At 44.7% G+C, this 25,902-nt stretch overlaps 1 protein-coding gene across 7 annotated transcripts in view; it reads right to left on the bottom strand.

Moving 5' to 3' along the window:
- The window catches only part of LOC143766402 (uncharacterized), a 30,284-nt gene extending 14,957 nt beyond the window's left edge, over positions 1-15,327 (bottom strand). The window contains exons 1-5 of one of the 7 annotated variants that reach the window (XM_077254062.1): positions 15,294-15,327; positions 4,682-4,804; positions 4,373-4,552; positions 4,166-4,289; positions 3,989-4,086 (exon numbers count right to left, since the gene is read on the bottom strand). In XM_077254062.1, the coding sequence (XP_077110177.1) occupies positions 3,989-4,086; positions 4,166-4,289; positions 4,373-4,552; positions 4,682-4,804; positions 15,294-15,320 (552 nt within the window). In that variant the 5' untranslated portion in view covers positions 15,321-15,327. Of the gene's footprint in view, positions 1-3,973; positions 4,087-4,165; positions 4,290-4,372; positions 4,553-4,681; positions 4,805-15,197 lie in introns of all 7 variants that reach the window. The other 6 variants (XM_077254067.1, XM_077254064.1, XM_077254063.1 and 3 more) reach the window with 6 other exon arrangements.
- Positions 15,328-25,902: the final 10,575 nt, after the last annotated feature.

The following is a 25,902-nucleotide window of genomic DNA, read 5'->3' on the forward strand; positions in this document are numbered from 1 at the left end:
AGGTACACCAGATATTTTATGAGAAAGCTTGTGCACTATATTGACAGCCAGTATTTTATCAGTATTGTGAAAAAGAAAAGGAACATATGCACAATGCATATTCAATTACCCAAACTAACTGTTTGTATATCCACACATGGGACTATGGTTCTAATATCATTTAGTGGCACTTAGTACCCCACAAAAACAATTATTATGTAGTTTATAAACCAGAGGATAAATGTATATGTATGCCACCACACACATAATCCAAAGGTCACAAAAACAGAGTCCATATTTCAAGACTCTATCACCGGGGTTCACCAGATAGAAAAAACACACATAAATTATTATGGAGGTAAAGGCAATATCTACGGTGACCAACCCCGGTATAGAGTCTTGGAGGATCCAAACAATAGGGGCACTTCAATACTCAAAGTGACAGTGCTCAGCGAGCACATAGATAATGTAGTATGCCCAGACTGACTCAATAAGGTATAATGTAGTACCAAGAGTACACATAAGGCTGAAACCCAATTGGTATGATCACACCCCATGGCCTAATACAAAAAGCCACATACTGGAATTACAGAAAAGAACACGATATCCAAATAGAGAAAAATACAGCTTTATCAATATTAAAAAGAGCAAATTGCACCAAAATTTAAAGCACAGGTACTCAGTATTCTTATGTTAAACGGCACATGCCAGAGTTCACTCAAATTGTACCGGTATATATGACCATCCTAGAAGCATATGGATAAAAGACTAAGTAGAAACGGTTGACCCTTAACACCTTGTCTAATATTGCACAGAGACAATCACAAAAATGCCAGTTTTTAGAGACTTAATGTAGTTTCAAAAAAGGCCAAAAAAGGCTGAAAAACAGACTACAAGTACAGGAGGAGGATATGCTGTCCATACAAGTGAAGGCAACAAGAAACCTACGCCGCTTCCAAGGAAGAACCCCCATAATGGAGTATTTACAACAATGTTTATAAGACATGCAATAAAACCCAAAAAAAGGCAGTACAAAAAATCATTATTTATAAAACCCAGTGAACAATAGATCTTCGTTTAAGCCACAGGGGGTTAAACAGTTCAATTCGAAAATCCATCTGGACTCCCGTCTCAGGAGCTCCGAGGTGATGTCACCGCCTCTGATGTTTGACTGAACTCGGAACCGTTTAACATAAGAATACTGAGTACCTGTGCTTTAAATTTTGGTGCAATTTGCTCTTTTTAATATTGATAAAGCTGTATTTTTCTCTATTTGGATATCGTGTTCTTTTCTGTAATTCCAGTATGTGGCTTTTTGTATTAGGCCATGGGGTGTGATCATACCAATTGGGTTTCAGCCTTATGTGTACTCTTGGTACTACATTATACCTTATTGAGTCAGTCTGGGCATACTACATTATCTATGTGCTCGCTGAGCACTGTCACTTTGAGTATTGAAGTGCCCCTATTGTTTGGATCCTCCAAGACTCTATACCGGGGTTGGTCACCGTAGATATTGCCTTTACCTCCATAATAATTTATGTGTGTTTTTTCTATCTGGTGAACCCCGGTGATAGAGTCTTGAAATATGGACTCTGTTTTTGTGACCTTTGGATTATGTGTGTGGTGGCATACATATACATTTATCCTCTGGTTTATAAACTACATAATAATTGTTTTTGTGGGGTACTAAGTGCCACTAAATGATATTAGAACCATAGTCCCATGTGTGGATATACAAACAGTTAGTTTGGGTAATTGAATATGCATTGTGCATATGTTCCTTTTCTTTTTCACAATACTGATAAAATACTGGCTGTCAATATAGTGCACAAGCTTTCTCATAAAATATCTGGTGTACCTGGTAGGGCCATTCCACTATACTATAGCCTGTGATATTGTACCATTTATAAGATCATCATGTGTGCTTTATTTGCTTAGATTGACCACTACTCTATTGTCATCATTTGAGCTGTATAAATGTGTGCTATCACGAAACAGGACACTGGAACCTAGGTTTCTACACGCACAGCCTCCGCAATACAGGAGACATTGTGCGCACGCGCCCTGGGAACCCTTCAGCGCTCTTTATGCACGCGCCGTCCACAGAACATGTGGTTGTCCTAGTAACGGTGCGTCACTACGGTGACGCCCATAGGACGCCGGAGCATGCGCTCTTGACTGAGGGACTAGCTGTAATGGCCACCGCCAGTAGCTCCATGCGGCGAGATGTCTTAGTAACACAGCTGATTCAGGTATACTAATATTGTTCATTATTTAAGTAGCATACCCGGCGTTCACACATCACCCCTGATGAAGCCACCGCTCTAGTGGCGACACGCGTTGGGCTTTTGTGTAGCCCGTACTTGGACTCTGCCTAGCGGCTTTACATATTAGGATTATTTCAGAGTGGTAACTATAAGGATATTGATTCCCCAGTGGCCATGCTTTCCATGGAATACTGGGCTTATGTTGTTCCCAGGGCCCATGCACTTTAGTTTGATATAAGGTATTTTTGGGTGGTCTTTCCTTTTATTTTCCGTTTGGTTGATGTTATTATGCAGCCTGATGGTCAGACCCTATCTATATATCTACGTACATAGTGCATGAGACTTTTGCATGTTATACTTTATCCATCTTTTTCACAGACCTAATGGGCATACGTATTATGGTGTACAGCGTCATTAACATATAGGGCCTGTGTTATTTGGTTGTTCATTTGTATATGGTTTTTCAAATGTGTTGTCCATACCATAAGGATATGCTGCTCATACAGGGGCTGGTCACATTTATATAGTTATTCCACATGTTCATGTCCTAAGAGTTCAGTGCGGGCTACTAGCCCTATTGTGGGCTTCTGTACATGGCATGTTTGTGCCTTTTTAAATGTTTTTAAAAGTATATGTGGTTTGCTACTTGTATCGTTGTTTTTTTGAATAAAGCTGTGTTTTGTTTAATTATTGTATGTGGTGATCCCTGTGCTTATTGACCTGGTCGTTTTTTCTTCTTTGTTGTGTATTACTAGCTTATTCCAGGTCTGGGGTGATCCCACAATCCGTGGTGCCCCCTTATAGTTATTTGTGTCATTTAAAGTTTACAACAAGCCACCTGGGAGACACACCAAACATGTGGAAGAAGGTGCCCTGGTCAGATGAGACCAAAATCAAACATTTTGGAAACAATGCCAAACGATGTTTGGCGTAAAGGCAACACAGCTCATCATCCTGAACACACCAATCTCACTGTCAAACATGGTGGTGGCGGCAGCATTATGGTTAGGGCCTGCTTTTCTTCAGCAGGGACAAAGAAGATGGTTAAAATTGATGGGAAGATGGATGGAGCCAAATAGTGGGCGATTCTTGAAGAAAACCTGTTGGAGTCTGCAAAATACCTGAGACTGGGACGGAGATTTGTCTTCCAACAAGACAACGATCCCAAACATAAAGCAAAAACTACAATGGAATGGTTTACATATAAACATATCCAGGTGTTAGAATGGCCAAGTCAAAGTCCAGACCTCAATCCAATCAAGAATCTGTGGAAAGAGCTGAAAACTGCTGATCACAAACTATCTCCATCAAATCTCAATGAGCTCGAGCTGTTTGCCAAGGAAGAATAGGCAAGAATTTCAGTCTCTCGATGTACAAAACTGATAGAGAAATTCCCCAAGCGACTTGCAGCTGTAATCTCAGCAAAAGGTGGCGCAACAAAGTATTAAGTTAAAGGGGCCGAATAATATTGCACGCCCCACTTTTCAGTTTTTGAATTTCCACAAAAATTTTAAATAAGCAATAAATTTCGTTCAACTTCACAATTGTGTTCCACTTGTTGTGGATTCTTCACAAAAAAATTTACATTTGGTATCTTTATGTTTGAAGCATGATATGTGGGAAAAGGTTGAAAAGTTCCAGGGGGCGGAATACATTCGCAAGGCATTGTAATACTGGTGGATAAAACAAGACTGAGCACAAGACCTTCACAGCCATCTACACACCTTCTCTCCAACTACCTGATGATTCTGAGGAACATTGGGATATTCTTCTTTACAGTCCTGTGGAAGAAGAGGAGGAGGACATCTCTCTGGTGTTGTCCTCTTACTGGATAGAACTGGAGGAAACACACACAGGAACTGAATTCTTTACACACAGAAAATTATAGGCCGTGTGTATTTAGTCTTGTCTATTACCTGGTGATGTGAAGGGCTGGGGAACCTCCATCATGTCATCATTGTACAGAGCTTTGTGACCTTCTAAAAACTCCCACTCCTCCTTGGAGAAATAGACAGCGACATCCTGATATCTTATAGGAACCTGACACATGCAATGATACCGTCATCCCCCTGATCCCTTCATAGCATTACTGCATAATGTCCCAGCATTCCCAGCAGTGTCACCTCTCCAGTCAGCAGCTCAATCGTCTTGTAGTTGAGTTCTAGGATCCTCTGGTCATTGATGTCTTCATGTCTCAGGGGGTGAGGTGGAGGCACCATGATTTGGATCAGGGGTCTTCCCCATCCCTCAGACCCAGGGTCCTGACAGCGCTCACTAGAGGTCTTTTTCACTACTGTGTAATCCTGGTTATGGAGAGACACAATAATAAATCTCACTACAGACATTTCCAGAGTCCTCACCCCTCCAGTTCTGTCCATCTGTTATTCCCATAGATAAGAATGATGTAATGTGATGTCACCAGAATCTCTCACCTCTCCAGTTAGCTGGAAGAGAATCTCTAGGGTAAGGTGTAATATCCTCTCTGCCATCTTGTTTCTGTCCATATCCATTGTTAGTAGAAGATCTTCACTGAGAGGATCCGATATTGTAGAGATCTGAATGAAAAGAAGAGGAGCCGATGTAACATCATAAAAATCCTGCGTAATAATACAATTAGTGGAGATAATAAGGAAACATACTGTATCAGGAGGAAGAACGTGTATTCTTTAGTCTTGCTTGGACTGGAACATAAGCTGAATTGCTGACCAAAACATCTATTCCATGCTCCCAATCACTGCCTATGTTACTCACTGCTTTGGCAGCTGATTAGCTTTAGGAATTACAAGTTCGTTAGGATTGACAAGGAAATACAGAGACTGGCGGGAACCCCTGCCGCAATAAAATTTTTATTATTTTACAACATTCTGTTTTTTTCCTGACATCTACTAATAAATCCTATATATTTTAGGTCACAGACAACAAGCAGTTTCTTCCTCGGAGTCGGCAGCTGAATACGTTTCTTATAGACTCATCTTCCATAACGTTAATTCTCGTCTTATTTACTGGAATCAGCATTAGCAATACTGCAGGAGATATTCATTACACGTGAGAGGAGAAATAACTACTTAATGATGAGGACGACATCTTCATCTTCTACTACGGCACTAGAACCACATTTGGCCAGAGTCCGTCACTGACTCCATCAACACCGGCCGTCTATATGAAGGTTTCCCGTCTTCCCCGCATTGTAATGTTCTACCAGGTTAGATCTCATGTCTGATTCACACACAGAAGTATGAGGCTTTTATAAAAGCCTGTTTGTAAGGACAACAAGACAGGAGTTATTTGATGCCAATGTCTCCATGTAGGCTTCCATATAGTACATGTGTAGCACCCCAGGTGGCCAGTTGCTACAGTGATGTTGCTTTTCCTTCGGGGAAGGCAATGTCATGCTCACAGGCAATGGAGTTCTCTTCACCAGATAAGGCACACACATGCAACACTTTCTGAATCCAGCCCAGGAGGGGGAGCTCAAGACCCAGATTCAGGGGAGCTTCCCTAAGCTATGGGTATCCTGACCTGGAGAAGGAGCTAGGCAGTTGGTCCTAGGAGACCAAGGAGGCTAGTTGGACAGAGAGACTGAAGTAGAAGACATCTGGAGCAGACGGGAGAGGCTTGGCATCCACCAGGGAGCTGCAGCCTCTGAAAGGACAGATAACCTGGAAGGGTTGTATGTGGAGTAGCCGGAAGGGAAGGAGCAAAGGAGAGGAACAGGGCTCAGAGGTGAACAGCGATACGACACCTTCAGAGCCATAGCGCAGAAGCCGGGTACTGGGAGCCCGAGGCCTTAGTGGAACTGTACGACACTTGGCAGAACCGGAGGGCATAAGTTCATACAGACATTGCCCACACCACACCTGAGACGCAGCAGCACCTGAGGAGCCCTGGGCATGATAGAGTCCCTATAAAAAGGCTCAAGCTGCTCGTCATGCAGGCACCTGTCTCAGGACAGGGGGAATAGAGGACTCTGCAGAAAGCTTCAGGCAGCAGGAACTTCATATACAGCAGGCGCTAGTTGGAAAGGCTCATGGACCTCTACTGGAAAAAGGAACCCTCCATTGACTCTGGGCCAGCCGAACCACCATCATCTGTGCCTGGTACCCTGGACTGTGGCCTGCCAACTACAGTAAACCAGGTAAAGTCTTACAACTTGTGTCCTCCACTTATTTGTCGGCTTTCACCATCTTGCCACACACTTTAGGACCCCTGGGGACCCCACTTCACCTGTGGGAAGTGTACCATCAGTGCTGCAGTAACATCCCCCAGAGGACCCCTTTAACGCAGCGTCAGACCCACTACTGACCGAAAACCACAGGTGGTGTCACAAATAGACTACATCATACCAAACCCTTTTAATTGAGTCCCAGGGCCACGGACCGGGTCGCAGCCACCGTGACATCCCCTTTAAGACCGGACACAGTACTGAGTACCCCAGGCCCTGGTAGGGCGACTCACATGAAAAACACCAAGTGTGAAAATATTACAAAAATAATTATAGTGAAGTGTTGAGGCACCAAACAGAAAGTTTTTACCCAGTATATGGACACCTAGAACCAATGTTACAACCTCCACTATAATAAATCTGCAGAGTGGTGCATAGACGTGAGACTACTTATAATCAAGAAAACGGAATGATGAAAGTCAGCGCTCACCCATTTTAGCAGACACTTTTTAATTTTCATTTGATTCAGGCAATAAACAAAAAGTGCAACAGTGCTGGCAGCGTGGCGGTCGGCGCAGTGATTTCGAAAAACAGAAACTGTGGAGAAATAATAATTTCTAATTCTGCTTCCAGGATTGTTCTTGTGGTAAATGGCTACAATTTTCCCTGTGCAATATTTCTACTATTAATAAGTAATAATCCTGTCACTCTATGGACATTGGTTGTTTGTTTCTTTCCATTTTCCTTGTTGTTTATCGTGTCATTTATTATCTTTATGTAACGTTATGTGTACTGGTCCTGACATTCGGGATCTTGTTGTCATGTGACAATCACTATATAAGGAACACCCAAGGAATATGATGCATGCTTAAAAAAGGCACCCGACCCTGAAACATTGCAAAAGGTGCGTTTTCACACTTTAACTCCCTTTCCATGATGTCCCCATGAAACGCTGCTTATGCCGCCAGCTTATGAATGTCACATCACGTTTCTGACAAGATCTTCTCCTGGATTGTTTAAGAGGACTTACAGGAGGAACCAGTCCAGAAAGCAGAAGATCCAGCGAGTATTCGCCACATATTCCTGCAAATTCCCTGAAGTGTTATCAATTGTATCCACTAGTGATGAGCGAGGACTAAAATGCTTGAGTGCTCGTTATTTAAAATCAAGCAGGTCGGGCGCTCAGAGTCGAGTACCAACTATAATGGAAGTCAATGAGAAGCATTTTACCAGAAGACCCTAAAAGGAGGGCTGAGTGGGCAGGAAAATTGCTGAATTGATGGAATCAGCGCTCAAATGGAATGTGAACAGCATGGTGAAGACGCCTGGATGCATATCAGACTCAAAGGTCACTCCTGGGTACTAAATAAATAAATAATTTTAACAAAAATGACGCGGGGTTCCTTCCCATTTTTGATAACTACACTACACAGCTGACATCAACCCTCAAAAATATCACCGATTGCCCATGCACCCAGAAAGAGCCAGGCAAAATGCCAGAATTGGTGCATCTAATGTGATGCGCCAATTTTGGGGCTGCTACCGGCTGGTATTTTTAGGCTGGGAAGGGAACAATATCCATCGGCCTTATCAGCCCCAGCTATCTGCTTTACCTTGGCTGGTTATCAAAAATAGTCGGTCCCCATGTCAGTTTTTTTTATTAGTTATTTAATAGGTTTAAAAAGTTAACCCCTTACCAACATGTGCTATATATATATACTGCTGCGCAAAGTGAAGTATTATTCAGCGCCGATATTTCCGGGCACCGCGCTGCATTGTGCAGTGATCGGGTTAAGATGGGATAGCAGGCCATCTCTGCACGTTTCCCGGGGGTCAGTAATCCCCCCGCATCGGCATTGTGTCATTAAAGGAACTTTTTAGTTAGTTAGTGTAGCAGATGTTGTAGTGTAATCGATTTCTGATTTTTTCCGTAGGAAGAAAAAAATGTAGTTAGTACAGTGTAGTTTTAGAGAAAAAACAAATTGCACAGAATAGTTTCATAGGTAGCGTGTTAGTGTAGCAGAAGTCACAGTATTTGTTGACATCCAATTTTGTTTTAGAGAAAAAAAAATGTACAGAGTACCTGTATAGAAAGGGAGGTAGCGTCTTTCTTTTGCATAAAAAAAATGGTTATCACCAGGTAATTTCTAGTGCATTAGTGGAGCGTACGTCACATTGTTGGTGACGTTCATTTTCTTTTTGCAAACAAATAATTATTTGCGTCAAGTAAATTTTTAGGTAGTGCACTATGGGAGTGTACGTTGTATTGCTAGTGACGTCCGTTTTTCTTTAGCACAAAAAAGAATAGTTAGTGTCGGGCAAATTTATAGGGAGGACATTAGTGTAGTGAACGTCTCTAATTTTTTTATACAATTTATTTTTTTTTTTTTACATCTATTTTTTTTTTCAATTTTTTCTTCTACATTTTTTCTCTTTACTTTTTATAATAAATAGCATCCTATACACAAGCTCCACACATTATATGTGTAAAGCACCACTTACAAACACATTCCCAGGGTTTTGGAAGATAAAAAAAAATGGCCCATTCGTCAAGACGCTAGTCACCAGAGGATACATATGTTTTCCTTGCCTACAACACGGATTCAGCCAGTGAGGAAGATCCCACATTCCTTTAGTCCTCCTCCTCCTTATTTAGTTAGGAAGGAGCCCTAGTTCCCAGACAACCCCTCCAACAATCGATCCCACATAGATTGTACCCCCCGAAAATTATCAGCCCGTCATTCCGGATTTCATCAGCAGCTCAGGAATCCAGTTTGACACCTCTGGTCTCACTGAAATTGACTTCTTCAAATTCTTTTTCAGGGAGGAGATAGTAAATTTATGGTGGCCCAAACTTTTATGCCCACCTATTTTACACCCAAAATCCCACTTCATCATATGACAGATAAACCCCTGTAACTGCAGCAGAGATGATGACATTTTGGGAAATTGTGCTGCATATGGGCATAGTCAGACAGGGCCGCCATCAGGGCATTACTGCCCTGACTGGCGTATGGGGCACGGTGGGCAGAGGGGGACCGCATCGGGCCCCGTCTCATCTGCTCACCGGGCCTCCCTACGGGCGCTGCGGCACGCTATTGACGTTCGGGTATGCCTGCACTTCAATAGTTAACAGCCTCCAGCCAATTGGAGGCTGGCAGCGGACTTGAGCCGCAGAGCGCACTTCGCCAGCGTCTGAAGTCATTGTCAGCCGCCGGCGATGTGCGCTTCACCTGCATGCAGGCAGTGAGCTTCGCCCGCCGCGGGAGCGCGGCCAGGTAAGAACTCCTGTTTTTTGGTTTGTTTTTTTGAGAGCGGCGATCCAGGGGGGCCCGGGGCAGAGATGCTGGACACGCTGGGGCAGAGATGCTGGACACGCTGGGGCAGAGATGCTGGACACGCTGGGGCACAGATGCTGGACACGCTGGGGCACAGATGCTGGACACGCTGGGGCACAGATGCTGGACACGCTGGGGCACAGATGCTGGACACGCTGGGGCACAGATGCTGGACACACGGGAGCAGAATGCTGGAGACACTGGGGGCAGAAATGCTGGAGACACTGGGGGTAGAATGGAGATACGGGCATGATTGGAGACACAGGGCAGAATGAAAGACATGGGGCAGGATTGGAGACAGATCGTGCAGGATCATAGGGCAGGATGGATACGATGGGGACTGATGGGGCAGGATGAGGAGAACATATGGGGTGATCATATGGGGCGATCATATGGGGCAGAATGGATACTCATGAGGGCAGGATGCGAGAACATATGGCTGAAGCCAGGAATGAGACAGACGGGAGCCAGGATGGGGGATATTATTACCATAGGGGCTAATTAAGGGATATTATTACTGCAGAGACGTATTTATTTTATGTTTTTAGTGTACTGTTTTAAATGGGGGCGGTCCTGTTACTGTGTAGAGTGATACTATGTCGCCTTTTTTTCTTCATGTGGCGTAATGTAGAAGTTGGGAAAAATTAAGTAATGTGTTCAGCAAGCGGAGCTCGAGATAACTGTTATTTCCTGCAGAGACAAGTCCTTGCTGGAAGAAGTGACGGCGGTCTGTGCTGGATGAAAGATGAAGGACTTCACCTAGAGACTGGTGAGTCAGTGTGTTACCTATACACTGACACTATACACTGTATACTATATACAGAGCTCCTGTGTATAATGTCACCAGTGATCACTGTATTACCTATACATTATATACAGAGCTGTGTATAATATCACCAGTGATCACTGTATTACCTGTACACAGACACTGCATACTAAGTACAGATCTCCTGTGTATAATGGCACTTATGGTGATGGTATTGTGGTTTTTTTTTTATTACTAATCAGTATTGTAGTATTTGGTCAGTTTGTGGTGGTAATATGTGGTCTGGCCATGGTGCGGTGGTATTTGTTCCTTGTATGTGATATTATTCGGTCACTGGTGGTAATATGTGGTCTGGTCATGGTGCAGCGGTATTTGTTCCTTGTATGTGATATTATATTTAGTGTCTACAAGGGGAATGACACCCAGATTAACCGCCCTGAATGCCCCCTCCCATCCTGGGGGGTGAGTGGGAAAATTGTGTGGGAATTGCTGCACCCACTACTGGATAAGGGTTATCACCTCTACATTGATAACTTTCCCACCAGCATCCCCCTATTCAAGACCCTTTCTGTCAGAAGTAGTTGCCTGTGGCACCATGTGAAAAAATCAGAGAGGCCTGCCTAAGCCATTAATTGGGCAAATGCTGAGAAAGGGCGAAAGTCGAGCCCAATGCAGCGACAACATGCTGGTGGTCAAGTATAAGGACAAAAGGGATGTTTTTATTTTCACCAACATACACCGTGACAACAGCTCCCTTGTCACGGTTTGTCGTACCACAACACAAGTCCCAAAGCCAGATTGGATCTTGGATTACAATCGGTACATAGGGTGTAGATCTCTCAGACCAGGTCCTCAAACCATACAGTGCCATACGAAAAGCTAAAGCATGATACAAAAAACGGGCTATGCACATTGTATTGATGGCACCGTACAATGCTTTTGTGCTATTCTGATCTGCAGGTGATACAGGGACCTTCCTTCAGTTTCAGGAGGTAGTCATCAAGGTTCCAATGTTTGGCACTCAGGATGGTGAGGGTTCTGGTACTTCTGAATCTGATTGTGCCATATTGTCCCAGGACAACATTTTCCAGGACCGGTTCTCCAAAACAGTGAAGAAAGGAAGTGTTAGGGTTGGCGGATTGCACTAAATAAAATATAAAATAAAGTGCAATTGCAACCCAGGGTCCACCATGCAGAGATGATCCTGCTGGTAGAGTGAACAATGATGGAACAAAATAGTGAGCATTACCTTAAACACACTGAGTTAACACCACACAGAGTGATCGGAACACTGAGTACCAAGCTCAGTTACATCACAGAGAGGTACTGCACTAGGAATGCCAAGTACTATACCCTGTTAACCTCACAGGGATGGTAGCACGTGGGTTGAGCTTGCTCTGTAACTGAACTGTGCTAACCACACACATGAAAGAAACAGATGCAAAGCCAAGCAGCTAGTTACCCCAGTCCTGACGTTGTGCCTGACCGGCACCCTAAGCAAGTAGTAAACTAGAGACTCAGGCGTAGAGCCAAGGGTACGAAACAGCCTAAATGTGCTACCTGCCTGCCAACATGTACAGTCCTTGAGCATAGACAGACTCACACAAACATGCAGTCAGAGTGGTAGAATAACCACCCACTCTCACCGAAACATAAATGACACTAGCGTGACCGCTTGCGTCACTGAGAGCCTTTTATATACTAGGCTCCACCCCAAACACTCATGCCTAGTCGGTCAAGACATCATCCGTGGGTCAATCCGGAGCTGCCACATCACCAGAGCAGCTAACGTCCGACTTCCAATAAAAAGATGTTACATCAGAGACATGCTCAGTAAGGTCATCTCTGGACTTAGACTCCAGGGCACAAGGTTGCACCTGCATATCACTGATTACCACAGACTTGGCAGAAGAGCCACCAGTAATCAAACGTATACCACGAGCCTGGGCAAGACACTGGGACCGACGCCTGTGCTGAGCAGCACTAGGAGTGGCTGGACCTGAATGGGATACCTTAGTACCAGATAATACTTGGGATCTATCCCGCGCAGTAGGAGAATCCCAAAGCCTAGCCGGAAGATCACAAAAACAGTGCATAGTATGCTCAAAGAGGGGAATCCAAAAGGACGCAATTTACCATTGTGAAACCAGCCCTGAGAATCCTGATCTTTGAATTAAGGATTGATTCAAAGCGTACAGTGATTTTACTCCACATATGGAGTATCGGTATACTCAGGAGAAACTGGACAACATCGGTCGTGGTCCATTTTCTCCTGCTATCCTTGTAAAAATAGAAAAATCCGGGCAAAAATATCATTTTTGCTGAAAAAAATATATATTTTTTTAATTTTCATGGCTCTACGTTGTAAATGCCTGTGAAGTACCTGAGGGTTCAAAGTGCTCACTACACATCTAGATAAGTTCCTTTGGGGGCATAGTTTCCAAAATGGGGTCACTTGTGGGGGTTTCTACAATATAGGCACATCAGGGGCTCTTCAAATGCCACATGGCGTCCACTCACAATTCAGGGCAAAAAAGTCAAACAATGCTCCTACCTTTCAGAGACCTGCCGTGTGACCAAACAGTAGTTTTCCCCCACATATGGGGTATCAGCGTACTCAAGAGAAATTGCACAACAACTTGTGTGGTCCATTTCTCCTGTTACTATTCATGTTTTACTTCCACATTGCCTCAGTTCCTGTGCAGCACTTGAAGGGTTAATAAACTTCTTGAAAGTGGTTTTGAATTCCTTGAGGGGTGCATTGTTCATAATGGTGTCACTTTTGGGTACTTTATGTCATATAAGCCTGTCAAAGTCACTTCAAATGCGACGTGGTTCCTAAAAAAATGGTTTTGCAAATTTTCCTTTAAAAATGAGAAACAGCTGGACAACTTTGAGGGTATGTGCACACGTCAGGATTTCTTGCAGAAATTTCCTGAAGAAAACCGGAAATTTTCTGCAAAAAATCCGCATTTTTTTTTTGCGGTTTTTTTCCGTTTTTTTCGCAGCTTTTTTTAGCATTTTGCAAGCGAAATTAGCTTGCAGAATGCTAAAGTTTTCCAAGCGATCTGTAGCATCGCTTGGAAAACTGATTGACAGGTTGGTCACACTTGTGAAACATAGTGTTTGACAAGTGTGACCAACTTTTTACTATAGATGCTGCCTATGCAGCATCAATAGTAAAAGATAGAATGTTTAAAAATAATAAAAAAAATGGTTATACTCACCTGCAGACAGACGATCTCCTCAGCGGCGTGCGTTCCTATAGATGCTGTGTGCACACAGGACCTTCGATGACGTCGCGGCTTGTGATTGGTCGCGTGAGCGGTCACATGAGCGGTCTCGCGACCAATCACAAGACCGCGACGTCATCGCAGGTACTTCACTGCACACCAGCTATAGGAACTGAAGCGGCAGCATGCAGCGGTGAGGCGGGAAGACATCGAAGGTGAGTATATTACTATTTTTTATTTTAATTCTTTTTTTTTTTACCAATTATATGGTGCCCAGTCCGTGGAGGAGAGTCTCCTCTCCTCCACCCTGGGTACCAACCGCACATAATCTACTTACTTCCCGCATGGTGTGCACAGCCCCGTGCGGGAAGTAAGCAGATCAATGCACTCCTAGGTGTGCGGAATCCCCGCAATTCCGCATTTTTTATGAACATGTTGCTTGCGATGCGATTTTTTCGCGGAAAAAAATGCAACATTTGCACAAGAAATGCGGAATACACTGTAAATAATAGGAGGCATATGTAAGCGTTTTTTTCGCATTTTTATAGCGAAACAAATTGTGAAAAATACTGAACGTGTGCACATGGCCTAAACCCTTACAACTTCCTTACAAAAAAAATATGTTTCAAAAATTGTGCTGATGTGCAGTAGACATGTGGGAAATGTTATTTATTAACTCCTTTGTGTGATATGACTCTGATTTAAGGGCATAAAAATTAAGTTTTGAAAATTGCTAAATTTTCACCTAATTTCTGATTTTTTCACAAATAAATGTCATATCAAAGAAATGTTACCACTATCATGAAGTACAATATGTCAGGAAAAACAGTCTCAGAATCAGTGGGATCCATTGAAGCGTCCAGTTATTACCTCATAAAGTGATAATGTTCAGAACTGAAAATATTGGCCTGGTCAGGAAGGTGAAAACGGTGAAGGGGTTAAATACACCCTATAGCGCCACATGAAAGACACTAAAGAACACAACTTTATAATACTTAGGGGGCTGACAATAATCTAAGCGCTCCCTCCTATAACGACTCTCCCTGACCTGCTTCCTGAGGACGGTGTGCCGAGCATCGCGTCACTGGGTCTTCTATAAACCCGATAACGTGATGAGGCCGGACAGTCACAGTAATACCAGGGGCCAACATGGCTGCAGCATCACCGTGTATGGCGGGCAATCCCCGCATGTTTATTGGCTGGGAACTCGAGCACGGCGCTCCATCACCTGCGATACCCCAGTAACAAGCTTGTCCGAGCCCCCGATGCCGGATCGAGTAGTGGAGAGCGGCTCCCTCATCACTAGTATCTACATTATTGTGCTGGAGCTAGGAGAGGAATCATCGCATTGTGGGAGAACTTCTCTGGGCTTCTGTCCTCTCATCCTGCAGGTGTCTGAGTGGGGCTAATGTGGAACCAGCGAAGCCGCATTCTGTCCACAGCTGTTACCTCACTGTTCACTCCACACAGGGACCCCAAAAGAGCCTCAGTGCTGAAGGGTTAATGTCCCCCCGCATCCAGTAATGGAGAATCTCCAGCACTTACCTCCACCCACAGGGCCGCACTCCACATATATGGCTTTTCTGTGCCACAGGACCTGTGATGAGGTCACAGGAGGGGAGGAGTCAGGGGTCACATGATCAGGGGCCTCAGTATATGCAGGACTCTGCTGTGCTGACAAGTAGGGTTGAGCGACTTTCATTTTTTTAAGATCGAGTCGGGTTTTGTGAAACCCGACTTAGTCCAGAGTCGAGTCGAGTGCAGCCGGCCGATTATCGCTAAAAGTCGGGGATCGACCGAAACACGAAACCCAATGCAAGTCAATGGGGAATCATAGTCGGCAGTGAGTGGAGGCCAGGAAAACACCTACAGTGCCCATTTTAATGCCAAAAACATCCAATCTTGTTTTCTGAAGCTTGTCAATCTTAATTAACTTTATAATAATAGTTGGGCACTGGAAATTGGGGGTCATTTGGCAAAAGTTGTGGGGGGTACGGCTGATTCAAGGTTTTAGTGGGCCCAGGAAACGTGGACTACGTCACGGCGGTGGAGCAGGGAGAGGTAAGTATTTCAACGTTGCAAGTGCTTTGATCCTGAGCAAGCGGGGGGGGGCCACTCGTTCGCATTGGCACTGGCACAGGACCCCTCAAAGTACAGCGATGTGTGTTTGCATGGCGGGGGCGCCTCCCACCAGCAGCGACACTTTTGCGTACTCTGAGGGGCCCTGTGCCAGTGACGTCGCCAACGAGTATGCCCCCCCCACCTGATGAAGGAACCTGCACTTTCATCTGCACCTTCCTCTTTGTCCCTGTGTAAGGTGGTATAACATGCGGGAAGGGGAACCTGACTTTCAGCAGGGTCAGATTCTGGCTGTGTAGAGTGCAAGGGTAATGTAGTGGTCTAGGTCAATGTACCAGCAGACTCATGTAGCAGTGGCTGGGCAGTGGGCAGGATGAGGAGGAAACAGATATAGGGCCAAAGAATAAAGTAGGCTAAATGCAGTTCAAAATTGGTAACAGGACTAAACAGGCGGCATTGCTTTGTTGAGTGGAGTAGCAAACCCAGGAGCAGCAGACACTGTTTTAAGGGCCCAAACACACTAATAGGCCAAATGCAGTTTAATATCTGCTACTGTAGGCCAAAAGCCAGAAGGTTGAAGCTCAGCTTTATTCAGTTGAGGACAAACACCACGCAGGGGCAGACACCGTTAGTAGGTCGGAACCAAAGTTGAAGGCCAAATGCAGTTTAATAGCCAGAAGGTTGAAGCTCAGCTTTTTTTAGTTGAGGACAAACACCAGGGAGGAGCAAACAGAGCTATTAGGCCCCATTCAGCAAATTAAAAAAAAAAAAAAGAGCCAGAAGGTGGAAACTCAGCTTTGTTCAGTGGAGGACAACACCAGGCAGGGGCAGACACCGTTAGTAGGCCCTAAACATTTTTTTTTTTTTAAATCTTAATAAGAGCCAGAAGGTAGAAGCTCAGCTTTGTTCAGTGGAGGACAACACCCGGCAGGGGCAGACACCGTTAGTAGGCCCTATACATTATTATTTTTTTTTTTAATCTTAATCAGGAACAGAAGGTTGAAGCACAGCTTTATTCAGTGGAGGACAACACCAGGGAGGGGCAGACACCGTTAGTAGGCCGGAACCACCAATCTTTTAAAAAACAGCAGTTAATAAGAGCCAGAAGGTTGAAGCACAGCTTTATTCAGTTGAGGACAACACCAGGAAGGGGCAGACACCGTTAGTAGGCCCCAAACACCCAATTTCTTTTTTAAAAATCTTAATTTGGAACAGAAGGTTGAAGCACAGCTTTATTCAGTTGAGGACAACACCAGGGAGGGGCAGACACCGTTAGTAGGCCGGAACCACCAATCTTTTAAAAAACAGCAGTTAATAAGAGCCAGAAGGTTGAAGCACAGCTTTGTTCAGTGGAGGACAACACCAGGCAGGGGCAGACACCGTTAGTAGGCCCTAAACACCCAATTTTTTTTTAAAAAAAATCTTAATTTGGAACAGAAGGTTGAAGCACAGCTTTATTCAGTTGAGGACAACAGAAGGCAGGGGCAGACACCGTTAGTAGGCCGGAACCACCAATCTTTTAAAAAACAGCAGTTAATAAGAGCCAGAAGGTTGAAGCACAGCTTTATTCAGTTGAGGACAACACCAGGGAGGGGCAGACACCGTTAGTAGGCCCCAAACACCCAATTTCTTTTTTAAAAATCTTAATTTGGAACAGAAGGTTGAAGCACAGCTTTATTCAGTTGAGGACAACACCAGGGAGGGGCAGACACCGTTAGTAGGCCGGAACCACCAATCTTTTAAAAAACAGCAGTTAATAAGAGCCAGAAGGTTGAAGCACAGCTTTGTTCAGTGGAGGACAACACCAGGCAGGGGCAGACACCGTTAGTAGGCCCTAAACACCCAATTTTTTAAAAAAAAATCTTAATTTGGAACAGAAGGTTGAAGCACAGCTTTATTCAGTTGAGGACAACAGAAGGCAGGGGCAGACACCGTTAGTAGGCCGGAACCACCAATCTTTTATAAAACAGCAGTTAATAAGAGCCAGAAGGTTGAAGCACAGCTTTATTCAGTTGAGGACAACACCAGGGAGGGGCAGACACCGTTAGTAGGCCCCAAACACCCAATTTCTTTTTTAAAAATCTTAATTTGGAACAGAAGGTTGAAGCACAGCTTTATTCAGTTGAGGACAACACCAGGGAGGGGCAGACACCGTTAGTAGGCCGGAACCACCAATCTTTTAAAAAACAGCAGTTAATAAGAGCCAGAAGGTTGAAGCACAGCTTTGTTCAGTGGAGGACAACACCAGGCAGGGGCAGACACCGTTAGTAGGCCCTAAGCACCCAATTTTTTTTTTAAAAATCTTAATTTGGAACAGAAGGTTGAAGCACAGCTTTATTCAGTTGAGGACAACACCAGGGAGGGGCAGACACCGTTAGTAGGCCGGAACCACCAATCTTTTAAAAAACAGCAGTTAATAAGAGCCAGAAGGTTGAAGCACAGCTTTGTTCAGTGGAGGACAACACCAGGCAGGGGCAGACACCGTTAGTAGGCCCTAAACACCCAATTTTTTTAAAAAAAATCTTAATTTGGAACAGAAGGTTGAAGCACAGCTTTATTCAGTTGAGGACAACAGAAGGCAGGGGCAGACACCGTTAGTAGGCCGGAACCACCAATCTTTTATAAAACAGCAGTTAATAAGAGCCAGAAGGTTGAAGCACAGCTTTATTCAGTTGAGGACAACACCAGGGAGGGGCAGACACCATTAGTAGGCCCCAAACACCCAATTTCTTTTTTAAAAATCTTAATTTGGAACAGAAGGTTGAAGCACAGCTTTATTCAGTTGAGGACAACACCAGGGAGGGGCAGACACCGTTAGTAGGCCGGAACCACCAATCTTTTAAAAAACAGCAGTTAATAAGAGCCAGAAGGTTGAAGCACAGCTTTGTTCAGTGGAGGACAACACCAGGCAGGGGCAGACACCATTAGTAGGCCCTAAACACCCAATTTTTTTTTAAAAAATCTTAATTTGGAACAGAAGGTTGAAGCACAGCTTTATTCAGTTGAGGACAACACCAGGGAGGGGCAGACACCGTTAGTAGGCCGTAACCAAAGTTGAAGGCCAAATGCAGTTTAATATCTGATACTATAGGCCGAAAGCCATAAGGTTGAAGCACAGCTTTATTCAGTTGCAGCTTCTTGGCAATAATATAAAGAAGACGCGACAGGACAACACTCGGTGGATGCCATATCTGTGTTTTCAACTGAAAAAACCTTTCAGTTAACTACTTGCAGGAGAAAGTTTTTGTAGCTGGTGGCCAATTTTTGTACTGTACCAGTTTTTTGTTGTATGTGTTTTTGTTTTTAATGTTAAAATGTCTGCATTTGATATCTCTCCAGTATTTTCTTTTTTATAAGCAAAATACTTATTTTTATATTTTCTGATGTTTTATACCGGAGTGTTCCTCGGGACACGCTTATAAAGTGTCTTATATATGTGTTTCTAATGAGTCACATTATATATTTTTTGTAATTGTGGCTCTAAGAGATCTCAAAGATTTCATGGTTTGGAAATGATTGTTATGCCTTTACTGTTATATATAATAAAAACTGAATGGACACTTGTCAGCTCTTCTCAGGTGAAATGTTATCAAGTTCCGTCTGTTGGGCCATTATTCTAGGTCATACCCCCAGATCTGTGAACTGAGCAGTAAGGAAAATTAGCTGGTCTAAGAAGCATATCCATCTTTCCTACTTAAACACTTTCTTCATTGCTACTTAATGTGTTATATTTTAAAGCCATTGCAAGATTTTATAGAAGGAACTGATTGTAATTATCACCATAGGTATCATCACCTTTTAAGGACAGTGGGCAATCATTCAGCACTTTTTTGTAGGCATACATCCTCTCCCCAGCAACCTGTATGCATTTGACATGACATTATTTGTTCCTTTTATTGCATTACTTTCTTCATTGATTCCTTTTGCATAATTTATATGTAGTTTTAGTGCTGGTTTTGTACTCTGAGCTTGTTGCCCTGTGCACAATATTTTAAGACAGACTGAAATGTCAAGTTTGTTCTGTCAAAAGCAGTAGTGTTTCAAAATAGATAAAAAACAACATAAAGACAACATTCTAGAGCTGCTGTTATACTTATAAAGACAGTAAAATGTGATAACAACTATTAGCAGGTCATCTTTAGTATGTAGGTTTGATGAATCGGTGAGTGGTTGTATTGTATTGTGTGTGGTATTGTTATTAGTATTGTGAATTTTATTAAAATGTTTGCCTTCTGATTCAGTGTTTACTTTTCTTAATTTCCAAAATGCATGATTTCTTTGAAGGTTGTGTCTTCTGTCTTTACACACTTCTTTCTTAACCCCTTCCCAACATGCGCCATATATGTACAGTGCTGTGGGATCATATGAGCTCACACAAAGCACCGTCACGATCAAATGTGGGTGTCAACTCAATATGAGAGGTGACGCCCTGCTAGCATTGATCGTGGGCGTTTAGCCCCTCTGATGCTGCTGTCAATATGGGGAGAACTACGTCCATGCATAGACTACTGGGGTCTTAATGCCATCACTTAAGAATAAGTATCCTTTGCCCTTGATATCTGAGCTCTTTGATAGACTCTGTAATGCCCCAGCCGTTTTCCAAGACTTTGTGAACGACATCTTCCGGGTGATGCTCACCACCTCGGTCGTAGTCTATCTGGATGATATTCTCATCTACTCTACAGATATTGACTCCAATTAGAGAGATGTTTGCAAAGTTTTTGACCTCTTACGGGCAAACTGAAGTGTGTGTTTGAGCAGGAGTCTATGCCTTTCCTTGGCTATATCATCTCTGATCAGGGATTGGCTATGGATCCTGCCAAGCTACAGGCTGTAATGGACTGACAAGAACCCCATTCTCTTAAAGCAGTGCAGCGCTTTATGGGGTTCATTAATTACTATCGCCAGTTCATCCCACACTTCTCATCTTTGGTAGCTCCCTTGGTTGCCCTCACCAAGAAGGGAGCAAATCCCAAGTTGTGGTCGGAGGAGGTCTCCAAGGCCCTACTCACTATTAAGTCACACTTCGCTAGCGCTCCCATCCTACATCGCCCCGATGTAGATAAGCCATTTATAATAGAGGTGGATGCCTCATCCGTTGGTGCTGGAGCAGTCCTCTTCCAAAAGGATGCTCAAGGTCGGAAGCATCCTTGCTTCTTCTCCAAGACCTTCTCACCAGCGGAGAGGAATTATTCCATCGTGGACAGGGAGTTGCTAGCCATGAAGTTGGCTTTCTCAGAGTGGAGACACCTCCTAAAGTTTTTACAGACCAAAAAAATGTTGTGTACTAACAGACAGCCCAGCGGCAAAATTCTCGCCAGGCCAGATGGTCCCTGTTCTTCTCCCGGTTCCATTTCACCCTAACTTTTTTCTCCAGGTTGAAGAACATTCGTGCCGACGCTCTCTCCCGCTCTGTAGTGTCATCAGAGGAGGAGGAGCCTTGGCTTATTGTCCCTTCTGAGAGCCTGAGAACCGTGGCTCCGGATTCACTAGAGTCTGTTCCCCCGAGCAAGACTTTTGTACCATCAAATTTGGACCGGAGTTTCTCTGTTGGGCTCCTTTGTCCAAGGAGGGTACACATTTCGGGATCAAGAGGACATTTGAGCTTCTGGCGAGAACATACTGGTGGCCACATATGGCTCGTGACGTCGGGGATAATATTCGGGCATGTGTCTCCTGCGCCAAGAATCGGTCTACTCGGCAACGGCCTGCTGGGCTACTTTACCCCCTGCCAGTGGCAGACAGGCCCTGGGAGATGGTCGGGATGGACTTCGTGGTGGGATTACTTAAGTGTCGTAGCTGCACCGTTATCTGGGTAGTCACCGATCAAAGTACAGCGATGTGTGTTTGCACGGCGGGGGCGCCTCCCACCGGTAGCAACACTTTTGCGTACTATGAGGGGCCCTGTGGCAGTGACGTCGCCAACGAGTATTCCTCCCCCCACCTGATGAAGGAACCTGCACCTTCATCTGCACCTTCCTCTTTGTCCCCGTGTAAGGTGGTATTTTATGCGGGAAGGGGGACCTGACTTTCAGCAGGGTCACAATCTTGCAGTGTAGCGTGCACGGGGAATGTTGCATTATGGGTCAATGTACCAGCGGACTCATCTATCACTGGCTGGGCAATGGGCAGGATGAGGGGGAAACAGATATGGGCCCAAAGAATAAAGTGGGCTAAATGCAGTTCAAAATTGGTAACAGGACTAAACAGGCGGCATTGCTTTGTTCAGTGGAGTAGCAAACCCAGGAGCAGCAGACACTGTTTTAAGGGCCCAAACACACTAATAGGCCAAATGCAGTTTAATATCTGCTACTGTAGGCCAAAAGCCAGAAGGTTGAAGCTCAGCTTTATACAGTTGAGGACAACACCAGGGAGGGGCAGAAACCGTTAGCAGGCCCTAAACACCATTTTGTTTTTTAAAAAAACACCAGTTAATGAGAGGCAGAAGGTTGAAGCTCAGCTGTATTCAGTTGAGGGCAACACCAGGGAGGGGCAGAAACCGTTAGTAGGCCTAAACACCATTTAAAAAAAAAAAAACAGCAGTTAATGAGAGGCAGAAGGTAGAAGCTCAGCTTTATTCAGTTGAGAACAACAGAAGGCAGGGGCAGACACCGTTAGTAGGCCGGAACCACCAATGTGTTTAAAAACAGCAGTTAATCAGAGCCGGAAGGTAGAAGCTCAGCTTTATTCAGTTGAGGACAACAGAAGGCAGGGGCAGACACCGTTAGTAGGCCGGAACCACCAATTTTTTTTAAAAACAGCAGTTAATCAGAGCCAGAAGGTAGAAGCTCAGCTTTATTCAGTTGAGGACAACAGAAGGCAGGGGCAGACACCGTTAGTAGGCCGGAACCACCATTTTTTTTAAAAAACAGCAGTTAATCAAAGGCAGAAGGTAGAAGCTCAGCTTTATTCAGTTGAGGACAAACACCAGGGAGCAGCAAACAGAGGTATTAGGCCCCATCCAGCAATTTAAAAAAAAAAAAAAAAAAAAAAAAGCTTAATCAGAGCCAGAAGGTAGAAGCTCAGCTTTATTCAGTTGAGGACAACACCAGGCAGGGGCAGACACCGTTAGTAGGCCGGAACCACCAATGTGTTTAAAAACAGCAGTTAATCAGAGCCGGAAGGTAGAAGCTCAGCTTTATTCAGTTGAGGACAACTTGAATTAGGGACTGCAGACAGACTTAGCAGGCTGTCCCCTGTGTGGACCATGCATCCAATACATTAACCCATTGAGCCACAAAGGACACGTAACCTTCCGTGGCCATGCCTACAGGTCCATGTGTCTGTTCTCAGGTGTACCTTTGTCAGTGTAGGCCTAGTGGAAGGAGGGACCGCAGACAGGCTTCGAAGGCCTAACACAATAAAATGGGCTGGCTGTAGGCACTTTATAATTGGTTCCAGGGTTACACGGGCAGCAGTGGTCAGGTGAGTGGAGGCCTAGTGGAAGGAGGGACCGCAGACAGGCTTCGAAGGCCTAACACAATAAAATGGGCTGGCTGTAGGCACTTTAAAATTGGTTCCAGGGGTACACGGGCAGCAGTGGTCTGGTCAGTGGAGGCCTAGTGGAAGGAGGGACCGCAGACAGGCTTTGAAGGCCTAACACAATAAAATGGGCTGGCTGTAGGCACTTTATAATTGGTTCCAGGGGTACACGGGCAGCAGTGGTCTGGTCAACGGAGGCCGATTGTAATGAGTGTGGAGCGCCCCCACACCGCCGCAGGGCCGAGGGGCACCCGGAGCCGGGCCTCTAGGTCTCAGTCCTGGGGTTGTCACGGTGGTTAGACCCGGTCCGTGGCCCTGTCCGTCAGTGGGGGACGTCCGGTGCAATAAGTGGTGGTGTAGCGGTGCAGTTGTGGGGTGCAGGTCGTGATAAATAACGAGGACACCAGGTTGCAGTCTCTTTACCTCTTTACTGGAGATCTCTGAGTCCTCAGTCCAGAATACGGTTCACCAGGCTGCGCAAGTCCGGCCGGTCCAATGGCACTTCCAGAGCTCTCTTCACAAGTGGAAATCAGTGCCTTCCTTCTTAGCGCTATGTGTTGTAGTCCTTCCCTGCTGTGCTTACGGAAAGTACCCCACAACTGTTGTGTCTGTTTCTTAAGTTCCCTCACAACTCGATTAGATGATGTTCTGCTAATCATCCGTCCCTTCCTGATGTTACAGTTAGAACGGCACCCGTTTGTCGGGTAGGCCTGGAGTTCTTCCGGGACCCTAGAGACGCCCCTCTCCCGCAATTGCCTCCCAAGACTTCATAGGTGATTTAGGTGAGACAGCCTGCCTGAGACTGACTGTCCTGCCGCTGTTTAGAGTATTGCTTGAAGCTACTCCCTCGGCGTTCCGGCCACCGGTTGTGCGCCTCAGTAGGGTGTTGCTCCGGTCTTACAGCACGACCCCTACTGGTATTCTCCTATTGCTTCGATCTCGTTTCTCACTCAGCACAATATATCTCTCTTCTAGTCCCTTCTTGGGCACCGCCGCTACCCGGAGCAGGCGCGGTCCCGTTACGTTCGTTCTCGTTGCCAAGCCTCTGTCAGGATCCCACCCCTGACAGAGACCCTACTGTCTCTTCCCCTACAACACCCTCTGCCACAAGGTGTTGCCTGGTTCCAACCCAGTCAGCTTCTGACTAACTTCCTGCCTGACCCCCAGTTTACCCACTATGGTGGGGAGTGGCCTAATGAATAGCACCCTTAGCTCCCCCCGGAGGCCCGGCTGTGAAATGTATTGGTGTCTGTGATACCTGATCAGATGAGCTCCTTCAGTGCCATCGGACGCACCACAGCTCCCCATAGTGGCGGAGCCACAGTACTGCAACGACCAGGACTCTGGGCCGCTGCACTCCCCCCTGGTTAAACACAGTACTCCGGGACTGGGAAGAAAACAACAATACAAGTTTAGCAAAAAGACATACAATTTTGTTGAGTGCAATAACAATAAGTATACTTAAACAGGCTTCCCTTTATGGGAGGTGAGGACACTTGAACGTTACAAAACATGGTTAAATATTAAAACATTATAAATTACAGGCTATAAATAACTCCTGTTACCCAACCGGGTATTCTACTAAGTGCAAAATTGTGGAACAATACTTTAACATTGCCTTTAAGGACATACACTCTGTATCCACTAAAGACCTTCCTATAATCACATTATAAGGTAATTTTAACTTTTTCATTCGCCTTCTTTAAATCTGCAGGACCGCCTGTCCTATCGGCACCAGACCTACTGCCTCTCCTTTCTGTTACAGGACCTCCCCGTTCAGCCAGGGCCTACTGCCTTTTCTACTTCTATACACAGTATAGATCATAACATTCTTTCGATTGTGGAAGCACTGAGCCATCTACATACGACTCTTAAGAGGACTCACTACCTAACCCCTACGGGTTCACTCTCTATCCTCTGTAACACATTATTAACTCTTTTTCTATAGCAACTAGCTTTCTATGGAGGACTCAGGGTCTACCTTCTATCCCCATTTCCTTTATCATCAACGCTCATTACTACTTTCTTGCTACCTACTATGCAGGACACTCTGTCTACCCCTATGGGCATACTGCATCTTTCTTCTAGTTCTCGCACTTTCTTCTAAGGAACATCATCAACACTTCCTTTTTACAGTTAACCATTTTCAATACACATAACTTTTACATGTAAACATTATCATTTTCACTTTAGCATTGTCATCACATTACTGTTCTAAAACAGTATCACGCATAAGCACACTTTCGGCATCCCCTTTAAGAGAGGATCAAGTCTTTCTGAGGTAGTACGTCTTCTCAGACTACCAGTCCATACTCGGCAAAGGCTCCGGTACGGTATCTTCGCAAAGAGTCTTTAAGTAAAACCAGTAGGAAACACCCTTAAGAAGGTGTGAACTATTTACAAGAAAAAGTTTGTATCATGCATGGTCCATGATTACTGCAGTTCTTTTAACTTGTGCAAACTTGAAGAAAAATAAACAAACACAACAAGGATCCCGGGTCAGCAGAGGGATCCTTAAGAATTAACCCTGGACGGGTTTAGCAGCAAACAATCAGGTAACAACAAACAGTTAAACGAAGAACTATATACATTT

The sequence above is a fragment of the Ranitomeya variabilis genome, chromosome 4 (genome assembly GCF_051348905.1).
Source record: "Ranitomeya variabilis isolate aRanVar5 chromosome 4, aRanVar5.hap1, whole genome shotgun sequence".
NCBI classification, from domain to species: domain Eukaryota; kingdom Metazoa; phylum Chordata; class Amphibia; order Anura; family Dendrobatidae; genus Ranitomeya; species Ranitomeya variabilis.